The sequence below is a fragment of the Panthera onca genome, chromosome B3 (genome assembly GCF_046562875.1).
Source record: "Panthera onca isolate mPanOnc1 chromosome B3, mPanOnc1 haplotype 2, whole genome shotgun sequence".
Taxonomy (NCBI): Eukaryota; Metazoa; Chordata; class Mammalia; order Carnivora; family Felidae; genus Panthera; species Panthera onca.
The window spans coordinates 47,318,237-47,345,124 of NC_138344.1; the positions used below are offsets into that span (position 1 = coordinate 47,318,237).

Below are 26,888 nucleotides of genomic sequence, written 5' to 3' on the forward strand. Positions count from 1 at the left end.
TGCCACTTCCTCCCCCTGCCACTTTTAGGTATGTAAGTCAAAACAAGGCACTGAAACCTACAAAACACTCACTGAACCAGTGTTTAACATCATTACACAATGATATTACTCCAGAAAAACGCCAAGAGAAATGTGTTTGTAGGTGAGCCACACTGTTCACACTTCACTTAAATGCAAAAGAACAGCAAAAGATTAATTCTGTATGCTCTCAGAACTCTTCATTCTTGAAGTACCAAAAAAGAACTTGTTTCTTTTTTTTTTTTTTTTTTAACGTTTATTTATTTTTGAGACAGAGAGAGACAGAGCATGAACGGGGGAGGGGCATAGAGAGAGGGAGACACAGAATCCGAAGCAGGCTCCAGGCTCTGAGCCATCAGCCCAGAGCCCGACGCGGGGCTCGAACTCACGGACTGCGAGATCGTGACCTGAGCTGAAGTCGGAGGCTTAACCGACTGAGCCCCCCAGGCGCCCCAAAAAAGAACTTGTTTCTATCCTGACCTTAAAAATAAAACATTCAAGTTTTTAAAAACTATCTCCTAAAGCACAAGAATACAACTAGATCTAAGTTTTAGGGTAACAATCAAATGATTACACACACATAGTATATTAACTTCAAAGATTACGTGTAACATAGATTAACAGAGAGGATAGTTATCTTTAGGCTTCCATTAATATGTGCTCAAAGAACACAGAAATTATTTTACTACCAACCACACATAAATAATAGTAAGTACTATCCCATACCCATGGGCATCCATATTCTGCAGGACACAGTACAGAATTTACTACAAGATTATTTTCCAGTCTACTGATAAATTCTGGGATTGTCATACTGCATGACAGAGAAGTAGTCTAGAAACTTTTTTTAATACATACAAGCAAGATTTGCATATCAACCCTCAGTAAGGCATAATTTTGCTCATGTAAGATAAAAAATTAACAGAAATTTGAACATTTTCCCTACACCTCAAAAGTTCATCTTAATGTATACAATTTTCTTGAAAAGTTACAGCCCAAGAGGCAAAGAGAAATAGTACCTCATCCACAGATGCAAACTGATGCAACAGGACAGGACAAAGAAAACGGACTTATAAAAGACTGACATAGTTTTGGATCTAATATATACCAAAACTTCACCTGAAAGATGAACTAGCTACTGTTTCTAGATTATTCGTCATTCTTTCCACAAAGTCATAGTGATATCTACCAGAACAGAACTTTTCATGAACCAAGATGCACAGTTAAAAACTGATTTATAAACATTTAAATAAGATCACTATAGGTCACATTTTTAAGATTAGTTCTAGAAAAGTACAGTTATCTGTCAGCTTGTTAATGTGTCAACTAGCTGGACGATACCTAGAACAGTGTTTTGCAAACTTCAATATTCATATCAATTGACCGGAGATCATGTTAAAATACAGATTAAGAAGCATAAGGTCTAGGGGTGCCTGGGTGGCTCAGTTAGTTAAGCAACTGACTTCGGCTCAGGTCATGATCTCACGGTTTGTGAGTTCGAGCCCACACCAGGCTCTGTGCTGACAGCTTGGAGCCTGGAGCCTGCTTCAAATTCTCTCTCTCTCTCTCTCTCTCTCTCTCTCTGCCCTACCCCTGCTAGTGGTCTCTCTCTCAAAAATAAACACTTTAAAAAAAGAGAGAGAGAGAGAAAAACATAAGATCTAGAATGGGGCCTGAGATTCTGCAGTTCTAACACAAAGGTAATATGATGCTACTGGCCCACAGACCACACTTCCAGTAATAAGAACATAAACAATCTGGAAATACAGATCTCTTTCACATACAGAGAAGAAAAATTCAAGTCTAGGAAGGTGATAGCCAGGTTTCCCCCAACCCTGCCTCAACCAGAACCACATTAAAAATACCAGAAGTTTCCAGAGAATTATGTTAGGAAGAAATCTCACAGTTAACCAAAAGATCTAAAGCAATCAGAATAAAAAATATTTTTATGTATGTAGGTCTGTATTCCTCCATGTAGTTATAAGGTGAAGACAGATGTCAAATAGTACTTTAATGAGACAAATTTAGTTGACCTGGAGTTTAAACAGACTCCATGAGTACCACACAGATTTAGGCAATGGGGATGGATGCTGATAGAAAAGGCAAAAGGAAAGAATGCCATACATAATACAGTTTCGGGACAACAGAACAGCAGGGAAGAAAGTGGAATAATGCAGTGGCCAGCCAGAATATTAGAGGGTAGAGAAAATAAGGGAAAGGTGACTGGCCTGAGGGAGGGGGTAGAGTAAAAAGAAGAGAATAAAAAACAAGCAAGCAATTGTTAAGATGAAGCCCAACAGATCAGTCAATGGTATTGATAAATGAATGCTATTTCAATTTTAGGATGAAAAGGAAGTAAGCCACTAAGATCATTAAATACAAAACTATCAAGGTGCATATTTTAAATTGACAGAACATCACTATGCTAATAAAAATGGTCAATTCTGTAAAATGGCTTTACTATTAAAATAACCATTAATAAAATACTTTTGTACATAAGAGATGATAAACGTACATTATATAGGATAGCACAATATTACCAAAATCATCTATCATAGCAGCTTTTTACTCATAGTATGCTAAAACCATAAAAATATTTCCAAATGTACTCTAAAAAATTACTGTTCCTGTTTAATGATAAAAATGGAAAGCAAAAAAAAATCAGTAACTGATAAAATCAGTTAATACACAGATTACAAAAACTGTTCAACTCTATACTTAAAATCTGTCTAAACTACAATTTAATTTGCAAATCTTAAAAAGTCTCGTCTATGAATGCATAACACTTTGCAAAATCTTTATATTGTGAAACATGTTCTATAAAAACGCATTTAGTACTTTTCTCTATGTTCATTTCATGATACACAATTCAGAAATGTTAATCCCTGCTATAATATGACAAGAGACCTGACGCAGTCAATCAGATCTTCCACCATTTTTAAACTAATTTAAAATACACACAATAAGTCAAATCTTTTCTGCCACAAATAACAAAACAAAAGCACCCAGTATTGTTTACATAATAGTACTCTACTCTGGTTTGTCTCCTCAAAAATACAAGAACTTTCACTGTTGGTTAATTTTTTAAATATTTCATTTAAAAAATTTATTTCACCCAACCAATAAAGTATAATCCACAGAGTACCTTCCCAGGTTGGTAACAGACTCATGGTTTTTCTAATCTATATTGCTATTTCTTTGTATGAAAACCAGTGCCTAACCCTATTTTAAAATATCCTTTCCAATTCTTTTCAATAGTTAAAAAGGGAAGGGCAGGAAAAGGCTATTTCAACAAAAATTTACCTTCTCAGGAAAGTTTTCCCTCTTTGCCAGGTCCTAATAAGATCAAATTGGGTGAATTCATTCTGGGCTCCCACAACAGTGAGAACTTCCATTAAAATCACAGTTCAAACTTACTGAAATTACTTAACTATCCATTTAAATTATACCATAATTAGCTGTTATAATTGCACTGCCCAGTGTAGTGGATAAATGTAGGATTTTTGAGCCAGAATGCTAGATGTGAATTCCATCTTTCCATCCACACATACTAGCTGTGTGACTTGAGGCAAAGCAATCTTTCTTGCCTCAGTTTCATTATCTGTAAAACTGGAATAATAACAATATCTTCATCTCATGGGTTGTTGTAAGAAGTAAACAAGTTAATATACTGTACCAAATGGAAAAGTACCTGGCACATAGTAAGCATACAATAAACGCTGGTCACTATTTTATCATCTCATTTAGAAATTGTTGTCTAACAAATTTTGAGAATGCATGGACTGTGTCTGTTTTTTTCATCATTACATCCTCAGAACAATGGCTATTGCATACACAGCAGCTGCTCAATAAATGATGGATAGGAGATTTTAGCTGCTAAATGCTGCGGAGGTTCAGATATTATAAAGGTTCAATCAGTTTTTCTATAGAACAACCAATAACTCATAGCAGAAAGAAGGCTGATGAAAAACTAGTTTATTTAACTGGATTGAATAAGAACCCACAGACCTTTGGTATTTAGAGAGCCACAGGATTTCGCACCATGTATTGAAATCCTCTAGCTCCTAAGTGGTCAATGCCAGCAGCATCAGTTAAAAGCTATAAGCCATCAGAAAGCTTTGGACAAGACTAGGATACAAATGGATATGACCATACCTCAAAGACAGGTAAAACTGAAATAAAAATAAGTAGCAATAGCAAATGAAGTTTAAAAGAAAAATGGTGGTCTTATATTTCTTTATATACACCTATGATAAATTACCAAAATAAATGTCTACATAAAGAATGTTATACTTTTTAAAACAAATGCTTGAATGTGATTTGTCTCTCTCCATTAAAATGCACCCATGAAAAAGACAAGTGAATTGACTTGATCACAGTAGTCTGTTATCTGAAAGCAGGGACTCTGTCTATATCTATCACTAGTGACAAGCACATTAATGGGCACACAGAATGTAACTAATAAAATCTGTTAGTTTAATGAATGAATTAAATGAATCAAGCTTACACATGAAAAAGCTACTTAATATTCAACAGGTTAAGGTTCTGTTATCCTTTAACAGGTCAGATGCTAATACATAATAAATTTTCCTGACAAATAGATTTTGTCATCCAGGTTCATAAATTCCTGGAAGGAAGAATGTTTTCTCTTTATGATCCCAAAAGAGACCAGCACAGAAATTTGCATGTAGTAAGTGTTCAAGCTTTTCTTGAGGATGAATAACCTCTCCAGGTAACTTTTTGAAGTTTTTTAATTTTAAATTTTTTAGTAATCTCTATATCCAAAGTGGGGCTCAAAATTACAACCTTAGAATCAAGAGACATGCTCTTCCTACAGAACCAGCCAAGTGCCCCTCCAGGCAACTTTTATTTTAATATTTGTTTGTTTGTTTATTCATTTTTTGAGAGAGAAATAGACCACAAGTGGGGGAGGGGCAGAGAGAAGGAGACACAGAATCTGTAGCAGGGTCCAGGCTCTGAGCTATCAGCAAAGAGCCTGATGCGAGGCTCAAACTCACAAACCTCGAGATCATGACCCGAGCCAAAGTTGGACACGTAACTGATTGAGCCACCTAGACGTCCCTATTTATTTTTGAGTGGGGGGGGGGGGGCGGGGAGAGAAAGCAGGGGAGAGGCAGAGAGAGAAGCAGACAAAAAAATCTGAAGCAGGCTCCGTGCTATCAGCAGAGAGCCCAATGTGGGGCTCAAACTCATCAACAGTGAGATCATGACCTGAGCTAAAGTCAGACGCTTAACTGACTGAGCCACTCAGGCGCCCAACCTCCAGGTAACTTTATTTATGAATGCTAAGACATGGTTTCATACAATTACTATAACCCCAGACTGAATAAGAAAGTCTTAAATTGTCACAGGTGGGAGGAGAGGGAGAATCAAAATCTTTTAGAGGTGAAAAGGATCCTCAAAAAATATGATGGACACATGAAATACTGCTTAGCACAGGGACGTGAAATACTTGTGAACATGAGATTTCAGAGGACCACCTAAAAAAGCTCACACAGGTTCAATGCTAAGTTAAGCCCACTCACGTTCACAAATTTATCCAAGTAACTGCTAATGCCATCTGTTAGAAGCAAAGTTGATGCTCTCATGTGCTGGCCTATAGCTTTGTTGTGTTGGAAAGTTTACAAGCAGAAATGTTTCTACATTTTACTTGTTTAAAGTTCATTCTCTACATGGAGAAATCAAAATATCTCCAGGCATCACACGAAAAAGAATACTGAAATGAGAAAAGCAAAAAATACATTACTGAATCCAGATGTTACGTAGGATTTTAGGGCCCTAATACACCATATAGTTCACACTCATTTTACCTACCATACAGATGAAAAGACACTAGTGAAGTTCAGTGTCTTGCTAAAGATCTGGAAGTGAGGGAATGGCACTGAGGTTAGTAAGAATTCCACATACCTAATAATCCATTCATAGTGGATTGATTATATGAGGCAAGTGTAGCCAAGATTCTCATTTTACATATTAAAAAACTAAAGTTCAGAGTAATCAAGATGACAAAACAAACGGACTTAAACTCTGAATAATTAACTTCTAATTAGAAGTTTTCCCTTATTCTGTACCATTATTCTATGTTACATAAAAAAAGACTTGCTCCTTAAAGTTGTTGTTAAATTCCTTGATATTAAGTTCAAAAAAGATGAGCAAATCTTGTTTTGGTGGTTTTTTTTTTTTTTTTATTTTTTATTTTTGAGACAGAGAGAGACAGAGCATGAACAGGGGAGGAGCAGAGAGAGAGGGAGACACAGAATCTGAAATAGGCTCCAGGCTCTGAGCTGTCAGCACAGAGCCTGACGCGGGGCTCGAACTCACGGACTGTGAGATCATGACCTGAGCCGAAGTCGGACGCTTAACCGACGAGCCACCCAGGCGCCCCGTTTTGGTGGTTTTCAGAGAGTTAATTCTAGAAAACTTTTTCCATATTATAGGTCTACATCTTCTAGGTTTTTCAATTCTAAATTCTTAATTACCATCCTCCTGACAGGTTTTTAAAGTTAATTTCTCCACCAATGACTATATCAAAATCATAAATTCATGAACACGTGAAACAGAAAAAGTGAAGAACATCTTTTCACTACAAGTACAAAAGAATGTAAAATAAATTACTTTGTCAAAAAATTATTAACCCATATGTACTGTAACTATTTTCTATAAAAAATTCAATGGCAAAATGTCATTGAGTACTATTACGTTAGTTTGTAAGATTATAAATAAGCAGCACCAACGACTGATGTTTGAAAGAATACAGAAAAACAATACTTACATAGAGGAATTCCACTCATTTTGTTTGTTTGTTTTAGCCCCACATATTATGTGGTTCTCCCCAAAACTACAGACAGTAATGCCAGACAAGAAGTATACTATTCTGTCGATGGTTTCTAATGTTTAGATTTTGGCTGCTTCTCAGTAACTAGCCAAACTTATAGAGACTGTTAGTTCCTTTCAGTTCAGAAACGGATGCTCCATTTAGAACAAAAATTTAAAAAACAGTGAAAAGTAAACTCAATTAGAAAATTATCAATCTTAAAAAATTATACTATAAAATACAGTATAACATATGTAACATTTTTAGGACATCTGTTAATTTAGCTTATTCCTAAACTAACATCCTGACTTTACACTTAAAAAGTATTTATTAAAAGATTACAAAATTAACTCAAAATGGATTAAAGAACATAAAAGCCTAAAACCATAAAACTCTTAGCTGAAAGTATAACAGGTAACCTCCTTGACATCATTCTTGGTGATGATTTTTTGGGGTTTGACAACAAAAGCAAAGGTAACAAAAAGCAAAAATAAGCCAATGGGACTACATCAAACTAAAAAGCTTCTGCACAGCAAAGGAAAACCATTAACAAAATGAAAATCCCATCCCAACCTATGGATTATAATATGTGCAAATCATGTATCTGATAAGGGGTTAATATACAAAGTATATAAAAAACTCATACAAGTCTTCTATGGTGACAGATGGTAGCTACCCTTGTGAGCACAGCATAACAAAAACTTGTCAAATCACTATGTTGTACACCTGACATTAATGTAACGGTTGTAGGTCAACTACAATAAAAGGGGGGGGGGGGGGGGAGAAGAGCTCATACAACTTAATAGCAAAATAACCCAAATGATCTGATTTAAAAAATGTGCAAAGAATCTGAATACATTTTTCCAAAGCAGATCTACAGATGTCAGAAGGCACATGAAATGGTAATCAACATCACTAATCAGGAAAATGTAAATCAAAACCACAATAGGGTATCACCTTATACCTGTTCAAAATGGCTATCTTCAGAAAGACAAGAAATAACAAGTGCTGGCGAGGATGTGAAGAAAAAGTAAACCTCTCATGCACTTTTAGTGGGAGTGTGGATTGGTACAGCCACTATAGAAAACAGTATGGAGGTTCCTCAAAAAATTACAACTAGAAATACCATATGATATAGCAATTCCACTTCTGGGTATTTATTTGAAGAAAACAAAAACACGATGAATCCCCATGTTCACTGCAGCATTATTTACAAGCCAAGACATGGAAGCAATCTAAGGGTCCACTGATAGAAGAATAAAGAAACAGGTGAGTAAACACACACATACACACACAGTGGAATATTCTTTAGTTGTAAAAAGGAAGGAAATTTTTCCATGTGCAACAACATAGATGGACCTTAAGGGCATTATGCTAAGTAAAATAGGTCAAACAGAGAAAGACAAATACTGTATGATCCCATTGATGTGTAACCTTACAACAAAACAAAACAAAACAAAACAAAACAAAACAAAACAAAACAAAAACCAAGTTCATAATTACAGAGAACAAACTGGTGGCTACCAGAGGCAGAGATAGCGTATGGGAGATATGAGTGAAGGGAGCAAAAGGTACAATCTTCCAGTTATCAAATAAATAGGTCTGGGGATGTAACATATAGCATTTTGACTACGGTTAACAATACTGTATTATATATTTGAAAGTTGCTAGGAGGGAATCTTAAAAGTTCTCATGGGAAAAACAATTTTGTAACTATGTGTGGTTATGGAGACTTGTTGCGGTGATCATTTTGCAATATATATACACAACAAATAATTAGGTATATACTTGGAAACTAATATGTATCAGTTATATCTCAATAAAAAGAAAAAAGATTACATTCACATTAAATACATAATTTTCCCCACTTTTCTTCCTATATATCCTTTTTGCATTTTCAAAAGGTATTAGCCTATGATGTATTAGATAATATTTTTTTTTAAAGGTAGTCCTCCACAGATAGTTTGAGAAGCACTAGTCTATATCCTTGGTACTAAAAATGTGGGCCTAGAATAGCAGTACTGGCAGTTTTGTGAGACTGTTTAAATGCAGAACCTCTAAGTGCATCTGAGACTTAAAAACTCACAGTCTACATTTTCAAAGGACTTTCAGGGGATTCATATGCAAATTAAAGTTTGAGAAGAACTAGTCCGTATTATCTTGTAAATCATGGAACCTGGTACATGGCAAAATAATATTAGCTCATTTTATTTCTTCTCCTCTTACCATTAGCACTTCATTAAGTTCTAAAAAGTTCACATTTTTAAAACCAATTCTTTCATTGTCCCTTTCACATACTATACATAACCAGGGAAAAGTAGATAAAAGTGTTAAAATGGCGATCTACTGCAAAAAAAGTCTCAGATTTTACACATTTTATAAAGCTTTTATCTTCTACTACTGCATGTCAACAGATTAAGACTAAGCATATAATAACTGCTCAATAAATATTTTTAAATATTTGCTATTTGTGAAATCAATTCAAATAAACCTAGGAACAAATAACTTTATTAAAACCCATTCATTAAGAAGCAATAACTAATTGCAAGAAGGAAATGAGCAAAACAATGTTCTGACATTCAATGCAATAACATATTTTTTTTTTTTTAATTTTTTTTCAACGTTTTTTATTTATTTTTGGGACAGAGAGAGACAGAGCATGAACGGGGGAGGGGCAGAGAGAGAGGGAGACACAGAATCGGAAACAGGCTCCAGGCTCCGAGCCATCAGCCCAGAGCCTGACGCGGGGCTCGAACTCACGGACCGCGAGATCGTGACCTGGCTGAAGTCGGACGCTTAACCGACTGCGCCGTCCAGGCGCCCCATCAATGCAATAACATATTTTTAAATAACTTTTTTTTTACTTATTTTTGTTATCTTTTATTTGAGAGAGAGAGAGAGAGAGAGAGAGAGAGAGAGAGAGAGCGCGCGCGCAGGAGAAAGGCAAAGGGAGAGAGAGAATCTTAAACAGGCCCCATGCTCAGCGAGGAGCCCAGAGTAGGGCTCAATCCCACAACTCTGGCCACCCAGACTTCCTTTAAACAGTTTTAAAACACCGCTTCTATATGTTAAATTTTGTTAAATGATAAATGTTTATTTTACAAGGTGAGAAAAATAAAAGCGAAAATCAATTCGTATATAAACTAACTTTTTTTAATTTTTTTTTAACATTTATTCATTTTTTGACAGAGACAGAGCGTGAGTGGGGGAGGGGCAGAGAGAGAGGGAGACACAGAATACAAAGCAGGCTCCAGGCTCTGAACTGACAGCACAGAGCCCGACGCAGCTCGAACTCATGGACCATGAGATTATGATCTGAGCTGAAGTCGGACACCCAACTGACTGAGCCACCTAGGCGCCCCTAGACTAACTTTTTTTAACCTCTATAAAATTTATAAGAAAACGACTAGAAAAATTGTATGTATTAAGAGTTTTAGGTGGCTCAGTCAGTTAAGCATCTGACTCTAGATTTTGGCTCATGTCATGGTCTCATGATTTGTGAGTTCAAGCCCTGCACAGGGCTCTGTGCTGACAGCGTGGAGCCTGATTGGGATACTCTCTCTCACTCTCTCTGCCTCTTCCCTGCACTCTCTCCTTCTCAAAAATAAATAAAAAACTTAAGAAAGAGTCTTAAATTTTCTTGCCTATATTTTCTAAAATTTCTATGAAAACCATTTATTGCTTCCTAAAAAATATATAGTTTCTCAGTTTTTTTCCTGTAACATGATTAAAGTACCATACTCCCATTGTAGAAAATTGATAATTGTACAGAAATAGCATCCACTTTGTAGGAAAAAAAGATCCCTATGTTATCTCAACTGAGATGCAAAATCAACAAAATTTGGACATTTTCTTACAATTTTTAAATGTTTCTAAACTAGTTTACACATATAAAAATGTATGTAACAAATAGCTTTGTATCCACAATTTAACAAATAAAACATTGCTAATATAGCTTGAACCCCTATGGAATTGCCTCAAATTCCCCTCCAAAGTAAACAATACCCTAAATTTGTCTTTTTAACACTTTCAGGCACTACTTAATACTTCTATTATATATGCATATTCCTGAAATAATATATAGCACCATTCCGCATGTTTTAAAATGTTATCTAAACAGTATACTTTTTTTCTTTCTCACTTAACATTCAATATGTAAGACTGACATGCTGAAAAAATGTAGTACTGGTATAGACATGCTGGTACTATATAATATTCAATTTATAAACATACCACACTTTATCTATCCATTCTCCTTTCAATGGTATTTGGATTTCCCATTTCCCCCTATTAAAGATAAGGCTACCATAAACACTTTAGCATATAACATGGAAACTCATGTGAAATTTTCTCTAGGAGTATGCACACCTTCAAGTTTACTAGACCTTACCAAACTGTTCTGTAGGATAGAAATACGTTCATTTAAGAAAAAAGTCTCCAATTTTATACTGAATCATGAAGTTCTAATAGACAGCCCTAACTTATGGAAAGAAAGCTTCCCAAGTCTACTTAAAAGTTGTATGTAATTTGTGATGGACTTCCCAGATGGCAAAAAGCAAAGGAATCGCAATTACTTATTGTGTTTACTTATTAGTTCAATTACATAGTTTTTTTCTTATCTAAAACAGTCTGTCCTGGGTTAAAAGGCAGTCCTTTGCTATAATAAATATTCAAGACCACATTTGTTAAATGAGTTACTCTTCTCTAGGCTCCTTAGTTTATCTTAAGGTTCTATAAATAAAACTGCATCCGGGGCGCCTGGGTGGCGCAGTCGGTTGAGCGTCCGACTTCAGCCAGGTCACGATCTCGCGGTCCGTGAGTTCGAGCCCCGCGTCGGGCTCTGGGCTGATGGCTCAGAGCCTGGAGCCTGTTTCCGATTCTGTGTCTCCCTCTCTCTCTGCCCCTCCCCCTTTCATGCTCTGTCTCTCTCTGTCCCAAAAATAAATAAAAAAACATTGAAAAATAATATAAAAAAAAAAAAAAAAAAAAACAAAAAACAAAAAAAAAACTGCATCCATTATTCCAGGTGTTGATCAAGCAAAACTTGACAGAAATACAATAATATTTTTAGTTTGTTGCAAGTATCAGGTCTTGATGCTCAGCGAATAGGCTGTTATAGCCGCGTAACAGTGTTGACTGATGTTGATTGTTAGATTATGACCCCACAAGCCTAACAGACATGATTAAAAGAATAATGTATATCCTAGTAATATCCATAGGACAATACTTTTGAATTCTCTTGTCAGCTACGGTGATACTGACCATGAACCAGCCATTTCCTGCTCCTAAACTAAAGCCACTCATATTTAAGGGTAAGCCTGAATTAAAAGTTTAACAGTGAAAGAATGTTCTTTTGACAACTTGGCTTATATGGGTAGGAAATCCATGGCCTAGATTTATCTCCCTGAAGGTAAAAGTAAATAAGACACAGATGAAAGATCAGGGATTCCTTGTAGGAATACACATGAAGTTTTTACTCAGTCTAACTAATTTAAGGTTTCCTATGCCAACCATAGTAGCATAGATTTGATGATACTATTTGCCAGAACATGAGTTAAAGGCTTTACTCACTTAATCCTCACAACCTCATGAACTACTATTCCCATTACATGGATAAGAAAATGTGTGCAGAAAATTTACATAATCCACATGATATCCAACAGTAAGTAGCAGAATGGGTCTGAACCCAAGCAGTCTGACTCCAGAGCCCACCGTGCAATGTTCCCTCTCTAGTAATAACTGTTCCTCCTTAGAATTATTGTGAATTAAATGGCTCAATGACAGGCTAGAGCCACACAAAATGAAAAGTATGTGTTCAAACAGTAATTCACAAGTGATAAAGGAATTAAGCCTGGAACATGCAACAACAAAACAAAAAAAAATTAACACCCAACTAGGCAAGTGGTATTTGAAATAGCAGAGGCAGTCATAAGAGCTTTTGAGAATTTGTGAACCTGTGGATTCTGATGGAGAAAAAGCAAACAAAATGGGAAATGGAAAAATTTCCTTTGGTAAGTGGATATCAAGTACATTCATTCATTCCTCTTATAGAATACTCCCCTTGCCCAAAGTGGGAATAAATTGTAGCAACCTTCAAATGATGCTGAGATAGTTCCTGGTGAAAAAGTAAACAGAGGCCCCAACAAACCTAGAAGCAAATTTATATGCCAGGACCAGCAGCTGAGTGTCCCCATGTAAGATGGAGTTTATGATGACATGCCAATTATAAGGAAATGGGGCAAAAACTCTAGAGAAAGGCTATGTAACTCTGTTTCAACAAACTAAGGCATTTTATCTGAATGGCACCGAATATTGCAACAACAACAGCAACAAATATATGTATCTCCTACAGAGGTAGGAATCTTTAGGGTTAGAGCTTAAATCCAACTTCAACTGAGGCTCACCCAGAGAAAGTGTCAGAGGAGGCACCTCATCTTCCTTAGAGAATTGGTTACTTACTCTGCAGAACTGAAGCTACCCAGGCATAGCAAATGAATGCAAAAGGACTTTTAAGAAAAAGACCCATTATGCCCTTCTTCAGTTCCTGGATCTCTGGAATTCCTGGTAGGTACCTAGCTAAAGTACCACAGGTGCCATATAGATACTCTGCCAAAGAGAGAAAACTTTACTTCTACCTAGTACTGGAGGAAGACAGTGTTCCTGATTCCTGATTTATAGTTTCTCTTGCAGAGTTCTCAGCAGCTAAAATGTTAGGACTTTCTTAAAAAAACAAACAAACAAACAAACAGAAAAGCATCACCATCAGATAAGTGAGGTAGGTGCAACTACTCTGTGACTATATCTGTTATACAAAACCTAACTTTTAGAGATGAATGATAAATGGGCTTCTGAAAACTAAAAATGATCCTCTTAGCAGAGACTTGTATATTAAATTTTTAAAAATGTTTATTTATTTTTGAGAAAGAGACAGACTTGAGCAGGGAAAGGGGGGAGAGAGAGAGAGAGAGAGAGAGAGAGAGAGAGAGAGAGAGAATGAATGAATCCAAAGCAGGCTCCAAGCTGGGAGCGCAGAGCCCAATGCAAGGCTCAAACTCATGAACCATGAGATCATGACCTGGGCTGAAGTCAGATGTTTAACTGACTGAGCCACCCAGGTGCCCTGAGACTTCTACATTAAATGAGTAGGTTAGTGAAAGAGTTCATCAAATTTTTCTTGGTTTTTGTAAAATTCCTCATTTTTAACTTTTAGAATTTTTAAATTTGACAAAGCACTAACATTTGAGAAAGCTTCTAATTTTTTTTAGTTTAGGAAAGCATTTTAAAGTTATATTTGTAAACAGGACACATGTGCAGCTTTAGAATCACTGCTTCCCATCAATATGTTAATAATATTTCAAAGATGTATTTAACAAACTTTTCTCTTTTTGGTTAGCATTTATTGCTGACAACATCAATGGAATTAGACTCTAAATACATGACCTCTCCCATTTTCATGGTCCTTTTGTAACAGAAGACCCATCACTCATTTTTGCATGCTTGGCAGACTTTGTTTTACATATCAGTAAATGAAGCTATCTCCTTCTCCATCAGCTGCCTAACCCAGAAGGCCTCTGAATAACTCCAACATCCTGCTAAGGAATGACTCCTGGGGGAGTACTCACTTATCAGTTTGAGGAACACATACAAGATCTGAATATGGGCAAACTAACTTTTTAAAATCACTAAAAGCAGGATTTTTGTGGCTATTCATGTGTCCAGATATCTTAGCTCACTCATATCATATATTTAACGAAATTAAGTGAATTCATTAAAAAAGAAGAAAAAAATTAATGTAACAAAAGTAGTTTCACCCTTTCTCTATTCTAAAAACCATGTACCCTAGAGGAAGTATGAGAAGTAGAATCTATTGTTCTGTCCATAAAGGGTTTTTGAATGCTTCTCAGGAGACATATCTCACTCCATGGCTATTCTATTATACAAAGATAGTATTCTTCATACAATATGATAACATAAACCAGCAACTTCATTTAGTAAACAACCACACAAATAGATATCAGATCCATTATCAGAGGGAAACTTCACTCGGATGTGTGTATGTACATTCTACTTATCCAATTAAATGAAATTGGCAAGGCAAGATTAAGTGGTATTACTTTATTAGAATACTTTTGGCAGGGCACCTAGGTGGCTCTATCAGTTAAGTGCCCAACTCTTGATTTTGACTCAGATCAAGGTCTCACAGTTGTGGGATTGAACCCAATGTCAGGCTCTGCACTGACAGCACGGAGCCTGCTTGGTATCCTCTTTTTCCTTGTCTCTCTGCCCCTCCCCTGTTCGTGCTCTCTCACAAAAATAAATAAATAAATAAATAAATAAATAAATAAATAAATAAATAAATAACACTTTAAAAAAGAATACTAATATACACAATTAAAAGTAAAAATGGGGGCGCCTGGGTGGCTCAGTCGGTTAAGCGGCCGACTTCAGCTCAGGTCATGATTTCACAGTCCGTGAGTTCGAGCCCCACGTCGGGCTCTGTGCTGACAGCTCAGAGCCTGGAGCCTGTTTCAGATTCTGTGTCTCCTTCTCTCTGACCCTCCCCCGTTCATGCTCTGTCTCTGTCTGTCTCAAAAATAAATAAACGTTAAAAAAAATTTAAAAAAATATTATAAAAGTAAAAATAACAAGAGTTACTTCTTTAAAGGTAAAATCATACTGTAAATGAGACATGCAGTCCAAACTGATACTGTTTTACTATATTTTCAGATACTTACAAAAATATGATACTAGTTAACTATATTTGCACATAATACAAACTTTTCAGATACTTAGAAAATCAGGAGACCAGAATTCCTTTGATAATCAACAGTAGTTCACAGTATTACCAGTCTTTTTTTTTATAAACCTCCTAAGAGAGACTGGGAGATGTACCACTTAAATAATAAGACTAACAGTGGCACAAAATGAATTATCATTTACTTGATCAAATATGATGATTTTATTTATACAGCTATAACTGAACTTGATTTTCTTTTTTTTTCCTGCTCTCTGCTTTGAGTTCTTATGTTTTCAGCATATACTATCAATCTCTAACCTAGATGCCATGAAGTGTGTTTATCAACACTTCTGTGAGCGCCTCTCCTTTTGTCTTTCCTGCTCTTGGAAGACTTCCTTCTCATCTTCCTCTTCCCTACAGCCTACCTCTTTTACCTGTCTTTCATATCATTTTAATCTAGTTACTTACAAAATTAAAGAGATTAAACTGTGCATATGAAAGTATGACAATGCATATGCATACCTAAGTATTCCTGCCAATAATTTATCAGACACTATGCTAGGTGCCTGGATACAAGAATGAATAAAAGTCTTTCACTTCAAGGAGTTCACAATTTAGAAAAGAAAAACAATACCTAAAAATATTTTAATAAATTGAGTAATTTGCATGAGGCCTGGGCCTAAGGTATGTCACAGTATAGCTTCCAAAGGTTTGAGAAGTATTCTCAGACTCCCTAATAATCTAATGGGCAAGATGGCATGACCAGTAACATTTTAAATGATGCTCAAGCCAGTGTGCCAACTTCCAAGTTAAACCTCCTGGGCTGACTAAGGATAGAAGATGGTAACATATACCAGCAAAACTTCAGATGAGAACATCAAAGCTGAATGAGCACTCTCAGGCAGGCAGAAGAAATAGCATTAAGATTTGCTAAAAATGCCCTAATGCATAATGAAACATGTTGATAACCAGAAAACAAAAATGTCAACAAACACACTCTGGTGGCTTCATGTTCATCACAGCTAACTTTTATTGCATGCATTCTATGTGCCACCATTGTGTTAAAGACTTTCTTGTAGTATATCAATTAATTTAAACTATCTTTATATAGATATCATATTTTCCCTATCTCAAAAATGAGGAAATTTTGTCTTACAGAATTTAATTTTCTCAGACTCCGAGAATGGTGGAGAACTGATTTAAACATGGGAACTATGACAGCAGATGAGTTCATGTTAGTCACTAGATTTTTCATTTCCAGTACCAAGAAATCTGGCAACAAAGTATACACTTAAAAAGAGAATAATTTCCATTAGGCAAGCCATTTTCAAATTCTCAGAATCCCTTCAGTCTCAGGACCTGTTGTATAAAAATATTTTGTCTTAAAAAATATTGAGGGACGCCTGGGTGGCTCAGCCAGTTAAGCATCCGACTTTGGCTTAGGTCATGCTCCTGAGGTTTTTGAGTTTGAGCCCTATGTCAGGCTGTGTGCTGACAGCTCAGAGCCTGGAGCCTGCTTCAGATTCTGTGTCTCCCTCTCTCAGCCTGTCCCTCCCTCCCTCCCTCTCTCTCTCTCTCTCTCAAAAATAAATACACATTAAAAAAAATATTGAGAATCCCAAAAAAATTTTGTTTATGTTTGTTTATGACTCAAGTGATATTTACTATATTAGAAACCAAACCTGAGAAATTAAATACACAAGAACTCAGGGCAAAGACATCAGCATATTATCAGGTACATTTGGAAACCCCACAGTACAAAGAATAAGACTGAAATGGCAAAGAGTATTTTCGTAGTAAAAAATAGTTTTAACCTTGTAAACACTCTGAATAAAATAGAGGGCTCATTTCACAGGAAAACGAAAAAGATTCAGAGAATTCAAGGGGCATGCCTAACATCACATAGCTAGCTGATGGCAGTTACTTAATTTTATTAAAGAACAGATTTTTGTCTTCTGATTACAAAATATCAGTAGTCAAATATTTGGAGACAGTTGATAGTATAGAAAGGAACTACACAATAGCAAATATAGTCAAAATTACAAGGATTTCTTGACTGAACCAGCTTTCAGTCTTCTGCAGAAAAATCTGATAGTGCAGTCTTCATTTCTCCATTCACTCTGAATTTGCTGCCCTAGGGTTTCCACTTATAAAGCAAATCCATGGCGCTTATCAGATCAGGTGAGCTGAAAACTCCATTTCTACTTCTACTTCCAAACAGGATAGAATAACAGAGACCAGATTAACCCTCACACTTGAAACAATCAAAAAACTAAACAGCAGTTCTGAGACACTGCACATGGGCAGCGCAGGATACTGACCCCTGACAGGGGAAACAAACAAAGTGAATCCTAGGATTGCAGAGGGGGTTAGGGAAGAGGGGGATATCTCCACTCAGAACTCTATACCTAGCAAAAAATAAATAAATAAATAAATAATAAAGAATATTTCAAAAATACAGAAAATGAAAAACTTCATCAGCACCAGACCCTCACAAGAGGAATGTTAAAAATGTTTTTGAATCGTAAGAAAATAACACCACCTAAAAAATGGACCTACACAAAGGACTACTGCATGTTCTGTGATCACAATGAAATTAATTATCAATAATAAAAATACCACTAAAGAATCCCCAAATATTTCAAAATTAAACAATACACTTGTAAGTAACCCATGAGTCAAAGAAGAAATTAATAGGAAAATTATGAAGTATTTTGAACTGAATGAAATGAAAACACAACATAGCAAAAACTGTAGGACGCAGGTAACACCAAAGTCAGAGGAAAATTTATAGCACTAAATATGTGTTAGAAAAGATAAAAGGCTTCAAATCAACAACCTCATCTTACACCTTAAGAAACTAAAAAACAAAGAGCAAATTAAATTCAAAATAAAGGTAAGAATAATAGAAGTCAAACATATTGAAAACAGAAAAACAACAGAGAAAATCAGTGAAACAAAAAAACTAGTTCTTTGAGAATATCAGTAAAATAAGCCTCTAGCCATATTCATCAAAAAAAAAAACAAAAAAAAAAAAAAGAGGAATCAATTTACCCATATCAGGAATGAAGTAGGGATTCTAACTACAGATTCTACAAATATTGTGCCAGATAGACTCTAAGATGGTCTCTGTTTTCTAGTATTGACATCCCTAAATAAACAATTCCCCAGAAGTGTGAGCTGGCCTACTGATTTGCTTCTAACCAAAAGAATGTGGCAAAAGTGAGGTGATGTCATTTCTATGATTAGGCTCCATAATGTGTCTTCTATCTTGCTAGCAGACCTTCTCCCTTGCTATCTTCAATGAACTAAGCTGCCATAAGGCCCAGGTGGCAAGATACCTACGGAGGCAGTTTCAAGCCAAGAGCCAACAGGGAACTGTGACCTTCAGTTCAACAGATTGAAGAACTGAGCCTGCCAAAACACATATGAGCTTGGAAGCAGATTGTTCCCCAACAGGTCTTTCATATGGGACCCCAGTTCTGACCAATATCTTGCTTACAGCATTGTAAGCGACTGAACCAGAGGACCCAGCTAAGCTATGCCAAAATCGTCATAAATAGAAGCTGAGACAATAAATGTGTGCTATGTTAAGCCACTAAATTTGTGGTACTTTGTGTATAGATCAAAAGATGACTAATACAAATATTTAAAAGATAACAAAGAAATATTATGAACAATTTTATGCCTATAAATTCAACTATTTGATAAAGTAGACAAATGGACATATTTCTAAAATACACAAATAAAGCTCACTGAAGAAAAAATAAGTAACTTAAATAGTCCCTTTATTCATAAAATTGAAATTGCAATTAAAAATCATTGCCAAAAGAAAACTCTGGGCCCACATATCTTAACTACCAAATATTTAAGAAGAAATAATACCAATGCTACACAAATTCCTCCAAAAGATACCTGTCATTTTTGAGGCCAATATTATAATGATACCAAATTCTGACAAAGATAGTACAAGAAAAAAAAATCCTACAGATCAGTATTACTCAAATATAAAAATTCTTGGGGTGCCTGGGTGGCTCAGTGGTTAAGTGTCACTCTATGTTTTGGCTCAGGTCACGAGGTCATGGGATCAAGCCCCGCATTGGGCTCTGTGCTGACACCAAGCAGCCTGCTTGAGATTTTCTCTCTCTCCCTCTCCCTCTGCCCATCCCCTGTTCATGAGCTCTTTCTCTCAAAATAAATAAATAAACACTTACAAAGTATATAAAAATTCTTAACATTTTAGCAAACTGAATTCAGGAACATGTAAAAGGCATAATATATCATAGTACAGTGCTATTTCTCTCAGGAATGCAAAGTTTGTTAAGAATTTGAAACAGTAATTACTATAATTCCCAGAGTAACAATCAAGATATTCTCAACAAATGTTGAGAATTTTTTTTAACGTTTATTTATTTTTGAGACAGAGAGAGACAGAGCATGAGTGGGGGAGGGTCAGAGAGAGGGAGACACAGAATCCGAAACAGGCTCCAGGCTCTGAGCTGTCAGCCCAGAGCCCGACGCGGGGCTCGAACTCACGGACCGCGAGATCATGACCTGAGCTGAGGTCGGCCGCCTAACCGACTGAGCCACCCAGGCGCCCCCCAAAATCCATTTTTGATAAATACTCTCAACATATTTGGAATAGAAGGGAATGTCATCAATCTAACAGATCACATCAATGAAACTTATAGCTAACATCATACTTAATGGTGAAACACTGACTGTTTACCCAACATCAAGGACAAGGCAAAGCTATCCACTCTATTTCTATTAAAAACTGTACCAGAAATCATAACCAATTCATTAAGAGGAATGAAATCCAGATTGGAAAGGAAAAAGTTACTCTCATTATTCATGGATGACATACTATCCAAATAGAAAATCCTCCAGCATGTACAAAAAAAGCTACCACAGCTAGTGAGTTTACCAAGGTGCAGGATACAAGATCAATATACAAAAATGTATTGTAGTCTTATGCAAGATATGAACACCCAGAGATTGAAATAAAATTATAATACCATTAAAAATTATGAAAGAGAAACTAAAGATGTGTAAAATGTGTTCACTGAAAACTATAACACATTACTTAAAGAAATTAAAGAACTAAAGAGAGAGATATGCTATATTCATGGATCAGAAGACCCTACTTTGTTAAGGTATCAATTCTCCTTAAAATGATCTATAAATTCAACACAATCAAAATCTGAGAAAAAAATTGTAGAAACGGATATACTGGTTTAAAAATTTTCAATTTATATGCAAACTGCCTAGGATTTATAAAACAATTTGGAAACAAATAACAAGATTGGAGGGCTTACAACACTATCTGATAGGAGGATTTATTTTAAAGGAACGGTAATCAAGATGGTACAGCATTGGTGTAAAGATTTTGAAAAATCAGTAGACCAGAACAGAGTTCAGAAATTGATTCTCACACACATGGTCAATTGACTTTAACAGAGACAACAAGAGAATTCAATGGGGGAAGATAATCTTTTCAACAAATGGTGGTACCAAAACTGGATAGCTTTATGCAAAAAAAAAAAAAAAAAAAAAAAAAATCACTTTCAACCCTCACTTCACACCTTATACAAAATGAAGTCACAATGGGTCACAGCTCTAGATGAATGGTTGAACATACAAGTCATCTTATGTACTATTTCTTGAGACTATTAACTGGCAGTCAAACTTCATTTGTAAGTAATACAGAAAGATTCTACGGTGGGGAAAAAACTGTAAAAAGTATATTCTATTCCTTTCTTAAGGATTTATAACTTGCAATAATTTATTAAAAACTGAGAAATCTAACAACAAAGAAGTCCAATTTTGTTTAACCCAATAATACATAAATATATTGGACTATGGAGCTCTGTTTTTACACATTTATTAATATCCTATTAAGCACAGTTTGAGAAACCATGATCTTGTTGAAAATTTTTGCTTTACATATTAGGAACTAATGTCCAGAATAAGTAACTCTTTTGACCAAGTATGCTTGTCTAATGGGAGAAGTCTCCAGGCTTAAGTCCTTTGTTCTTTGTATTTTACAACAGATTACCATTTTCAATTGATTTGCCCTAGAGGTTTCATAACCAAGTGTTGTTTCTATTTCTCTGCTTCTACTCTCCCTGGGCCATCATTATCATAACTTTTATCATTCAATAGTATTATGATGTTTTTCAAGAGACTGAACACTCCTTTTTTCCAGATAATATGGACTGATCATTTTTGTTTTGCTTACCTAATTCCAGTGACCAGAAAATTGTAAAATCTCAATAAATGCTGCATAAATGAAAGAACTAAGAGAAAAAAGGATTCCATGTGAACAGCACAGAAAGAAGAGTTTAAGCCCAAAGAAGACTACAAAATTTCAAATTGGGAAGAAAGATACTAAAAGTGATCTAAGAGAGTAAGGTAAGGTTAGTGGGAAATCAAGAATAATATTTACAGAGCAAGAGCTCAGAAAACTATAAACTCAACGAGATGTAACGGTATCACCGATGCAGAGAAAATATTTGGTAAAGAACAGTTGATATCTTCTTGCTAATCACCAAATAATTTACATTAAACACCGAGAAGAGAGTCTATCTACTTCATGCAAAAAGTAGCACAATGACTGTGATATAAAACCACGTTAAAATAATTACTTCATTTGGTAGTATAAAGGATTAAGCATCAGTTCAATACACTGAAGCAAAGCACTCTAAGTTTGTTATTGTCGAAATAAAAATGTTATTAGAATATATGACAAAAGTATATCACAAAAGGAACTAACATTAATTGATCACGCTAAGCTTTTGATATAAATAAGCTCACTGAGGTCTCATTAACCATCCTGTGAAGTAGATATCCTTTCAAACAAATTTGAGGAACTGAAGAATCTACATTCTGTCAAATCTAGGTTGCCCAATTTTCCCCCCCAATCATCTCTAAATAGCAAGATGTATAATGCAATAAACCTTTCCAATCATTTCAATTTTGTGAACAATTTACTTATAAGAACCTCTTGTTGGTCATTTAAAACCTGCAACAAGTTCCTCATCTTGTTCAAGACATACTCCAGGAATTCAAAACTGCTGCCTAAGGAGCATCTGGGACTTGTAAAATTCCTACATGGTTTTGTATCAGAATGGATGCATAATTTTTTGTAAGACTGGATGTAAAAAGAGGAACTCTTATAGACTACTTAATAAATTCCAGATATTATGATTTATAAAATTTCCTGTATTTAATTTTCATGCACTTGTTACAAGATAAATCTCTTTGCAGATGAGAAATCCGAGGCTCAGAAATGAAGTATCTTATCTTTTCCAAGGTCAAATATAGTGGTGAAACCAGGAAGCAAATTTACCTAATTTATTCTGTGGCTTATATATTTTTTTTAAGTATAAAATGTAAATAATATTTCTATAAGAAATAATGACAGTATAATCATCTTACAACTTCTAGAGTATCTTTCATTAAAGTCCTGGACAAGGAGAAATAACAACTGTTTTGGGGTCTCTTTTATACTTTGCCAACTTGATATGGTAGAAAGGGACAGTAATATAGAGTCATGTTTAATATCTGGTAATTTATCCACCTTCTCTGAACTTCAATCTCCTCACTTCTGAAATGGACAGGATTTAAAATGCCTTCTTGAAAAGCTGATATAAAACTTAAAATAGGGAACATGTGAAAGGTTTTAAACAATGTTGTCATAAATGTTAGTTATGATTATTGCTATTAATAAAAATAGGCTGGGGTGCCTGGCTGGCTCAGTTGGTGGAGAGCACGACTCTTGATCTCAAGGTACTGAGCCCAAGCCCACAGCCATTTGGGTGTGGACTCAAGAAAAAATTTTTTTAAGATAGGCTAAGTAGACCTAGAAAGGTATTCAGCCAGAATCTATCCTCCATCCTGTTCTTACGAATAAGAAATATGTAAGTCTATAAAAAAAATAATTTTAAAAAGCTGCCAGAAGTAAAACCTCAACAATTTTACAAAAAGGGACATAAGAGATATTCAAAGATTAATGTTTTGACTTTTACTAAAGACTAAACAACGAGAAGATTAAAAAAAAAGAGAGAATTGTAAAGGATCGGTCCTGATAAAGATGCAATTTCATAAGCATGCAAAGTTAAGTGAAACTTACAGTGAGGTAAGAAACTGACAAAGGCTGGTTCCAAAGCTATGTGACAGCATCTGAATGGACACTGTCCCTGGAAGAATGGCTAAATTGAAAGAAAAACAAAAACAAAAACAAAAACCCAGAAGATCTGCCTAGCTTGAAATGGAAAAATAGACAACCTAATAGCTGTGTGATTTCTTTCATTTTAAATATCTGCTAGCAAGAGATTTAAAGGAGCTTATATCATCCTAACCCAATTTTTTCCTTATCTAAGAACTAAGATTACAAGTTATAGGCAGGTTTGTATGTTTTGAATACAAAGAGTAACCAACAACACTTTCCCTCATGGGTTTATTTAAACCTAACTTTAAATTACACCCTTTTCTTACCCATAGTTTTTCTTCACATTCAGAACATTCAGAAGGAGCAGTTACATAACAAAACAGAGATTAATGGGAACATAGATGCAATATATAGAAAACACTTACTTTAATTCTCTGTCCCTCCTGTCTTGCTTTGCTATTTAACTGCTTCATCTCCTGTTTTGTACCTGAGATCAAGAGGCATAAAATACTATTTCAAAATTTGTGTGTCCTTTCTAATTATTGCATTTGAACTCGCAGAAGCTATAAAACCTACACCATTTTTCCCTTCAAAAATAAAAACATTAGCAAACCGTAAATAATCTAGAGAAAATATCTACTCTAAACAAGAAAAAGGAACACTAAACTTTATTACCCATCAAAGCTGTCAAAGGAGGACAATGAGTAAAAAGTATTTTATTCACACAGCTACATCTTTTCCATTTATAAGGGAAACTATTTATCAAAATCAAACAATCTGGTAGTTGTAGAACACAACCACAGCTAACTTGTCAAAGCCTGAACAAAACACATGGAGTTTAATTCAGGAGTCATCATCCTGCGGGGTGAGTTAATCTGTATGATTTTCAATCTTCCTCAGTCACCAAATGTGTCAGTTTTTTTTCTCATTTGAGACATCTCTCCATTTTCAATTATTTTGTGATCTTGACCCTATCATCCTACTCTAAGTTTAATTTCACTGCAAATAGGTCTATGTAATAACATCTTACCCGATCATCCTAGTACTCTTCACTCTTTCACTTTGGATCCATTCCTCATACCACAATATACTGATCTTTATAAAACCCGTTGTGTCATTCCCTGCATAAAAATTTATTTTTAATTGGCCCTCTACTCCCCAAAGGATACACTACATTTCTTGAACAGAAAAGTTAGCTGCCTTACCACACTATTTACCTATGATTCCAAGATCATTTATTCTTTACTGAATTTTGTAATTTTGAGGTTTCTACACTTGTGGTCCCATCATTCCACATTTCTGGAAAGTTGTCTTCCTTCTAATCTTATTCATACAAATACTGTCTGTCCTATAATATCCTACTCAAACACCTCCCCTTTACTCTTTCCTGATGACCCAAAGTAATCTTTCCATCTCCTGTAATCCCACAGTAATCAGTGAAATTAACTTGATAATTATCTATTTGCTGCCTAATCCTTCTTCACTGCTGCCTGAAAAGAGTTAAAGTTTCATAATTAACTCTTCAGATAAATATGACTTGTATTTCTAACCATAGCTCCTGAACTCTAAGATGAACTAAAAGACTATTCATTTTTAATGATGCATAAACTGAATGCATTCACAAATCTCAGCATCTTAAAAATGGGGACCAGAGTAAGAACAAGTTTCTTAAGAGCAGAGAGGCAACATCATTATCCTTATTTACAAGGGTAGCTCTCATGCCACTGTGCTCTACTGGGAGAAGAAAACTACAGGTTCTCTCCACCCCTAGATATTCCCAAGGCCTCTACTGTCAAATGTAAATGAACTATACCTTAGGCTCTCCCAGAACTCCAGCCAGTATAACCCTTCCTAGGGTAAGAATGACCTCTGTGAATTATATATAGATAGCACATGAGGGGAACTGAGGGTCTTATCTCCAACTTGTTATCCATCAAACCATATAGCGGCTGTTTGCCAAGCTCGTCCACATGAATGAAAAGATAATGAATACCTGCTAAGAAGAGAGCACTAAGCAAAATTAAAGATCTCTTTAGCTGCATCAGGTGGGAATGGCCCAGGAGTAGCTAGACAGGTATCATTAAACTCATCCGGATAACCTTATGGACTCATTTTAGTTTCCACAGAATCTGCAAGCTGTATGTCTATTTCAGTTGAATTTTTACTTTTTTTTGTTTCCCTTATCCAAAGTACCCAATCTATGGCTTTGAGTATGAGTCTTCGAAGACTAGAGCAACTCCTTAAAAGGCTACAGCAACTCTCGTATTCATTTTCTACCTGACCTGGATCATCAGGCTGCCATCCATGTGTATTCCTGACAAATCGTCTGAGAAATGACCACTGCTGGTGTTTTTTTAATAAAATGAACCTTCATTCTACCTCATTATAACAGGTACAGATGTCAGAGTATGTATTAAAATGAAAGATCTCAAAACATACTATTTATTTCTTAATTAGAAGTCTGAAATTATTTTGTGCTGAATCATAAACAGCTGCTAAACCTAGTATTTTAAAGCCAACTCATTACCACATAACTGGTTTTCCCTTTCTCCACGAATAGGCCTAAGTCCGGAACTTTACCAAGGTAGTTATTATTAGTACCACCTCCCTCTATCAATGGGCAAAGGAAAAAGGAAAAAGAAAAAAAGTTTGAGGCAAAGAGAAATAATTTGCCCAGAGTCACACAACTAGGAAGAAGAAGCACCAGAAATAGAACCCACACAACTTGATTTCAATGTTCAAGCACTTAAATTCTATGCTAGTCTACCTCACAATATACTATGCTGGCTAGCAAACTTTCTTTTTTGTTCTATCATGTCCCGTGTCTTCTTTTGAAATATCAATTACAGATCCTCTTTTCACGTTTCTCCTCTTTTCTCCCCTTCATTTGGTATATGGCAAAAAATTTAAGACAGTTAGTTCTTTTTTGACTTGGGAAACACTAAGGTAAAGGAGTTAAAAGGTAACTGTATAATATTTGGTATATCTGAGTTCTAGGCCAGAGTCTATCATTAACCAGGCAAACTGTCTAGCCAAATCTTGTGTGTATTTTGAATCAACAGCACATATCTCAACCTGGCCACATCTCAAACTCTCTCAGTTTCCTCATCTATGAAATAAAAGGA

General features: G+C 35.5%; 1 protein-coding gene across 11 annotated transcripts in view; it reads right to left on the bottom strand.

Annotated features, from left to right (window-relative positions):
* The window catches only part of TCF12 (transcription factor 12), a 377,037-nt gene that overhangs the window by 185,639 nt on the left and 164,510 nt on the right, over nt 1-26,888 (bottom strand). The window contains exon 3 of one of the 11 annotated variants that reach the window (XM_060618416.2): nt 24,189-24,250. The exons of the other annotated variants lie outside the window; for them this stretch is intronic. Coding sequence (XP_060474399.1) covers nt 24,189-24,236 — 48 coding nt within the window. The 5' untranslated portion in view covers nt 24,237-24,250. The remainder of the gene's footprint in view (nt 1-24,188; nt 24,251-26,888) is intronic. 11 annotated transcript variants of the gene reach the window in all.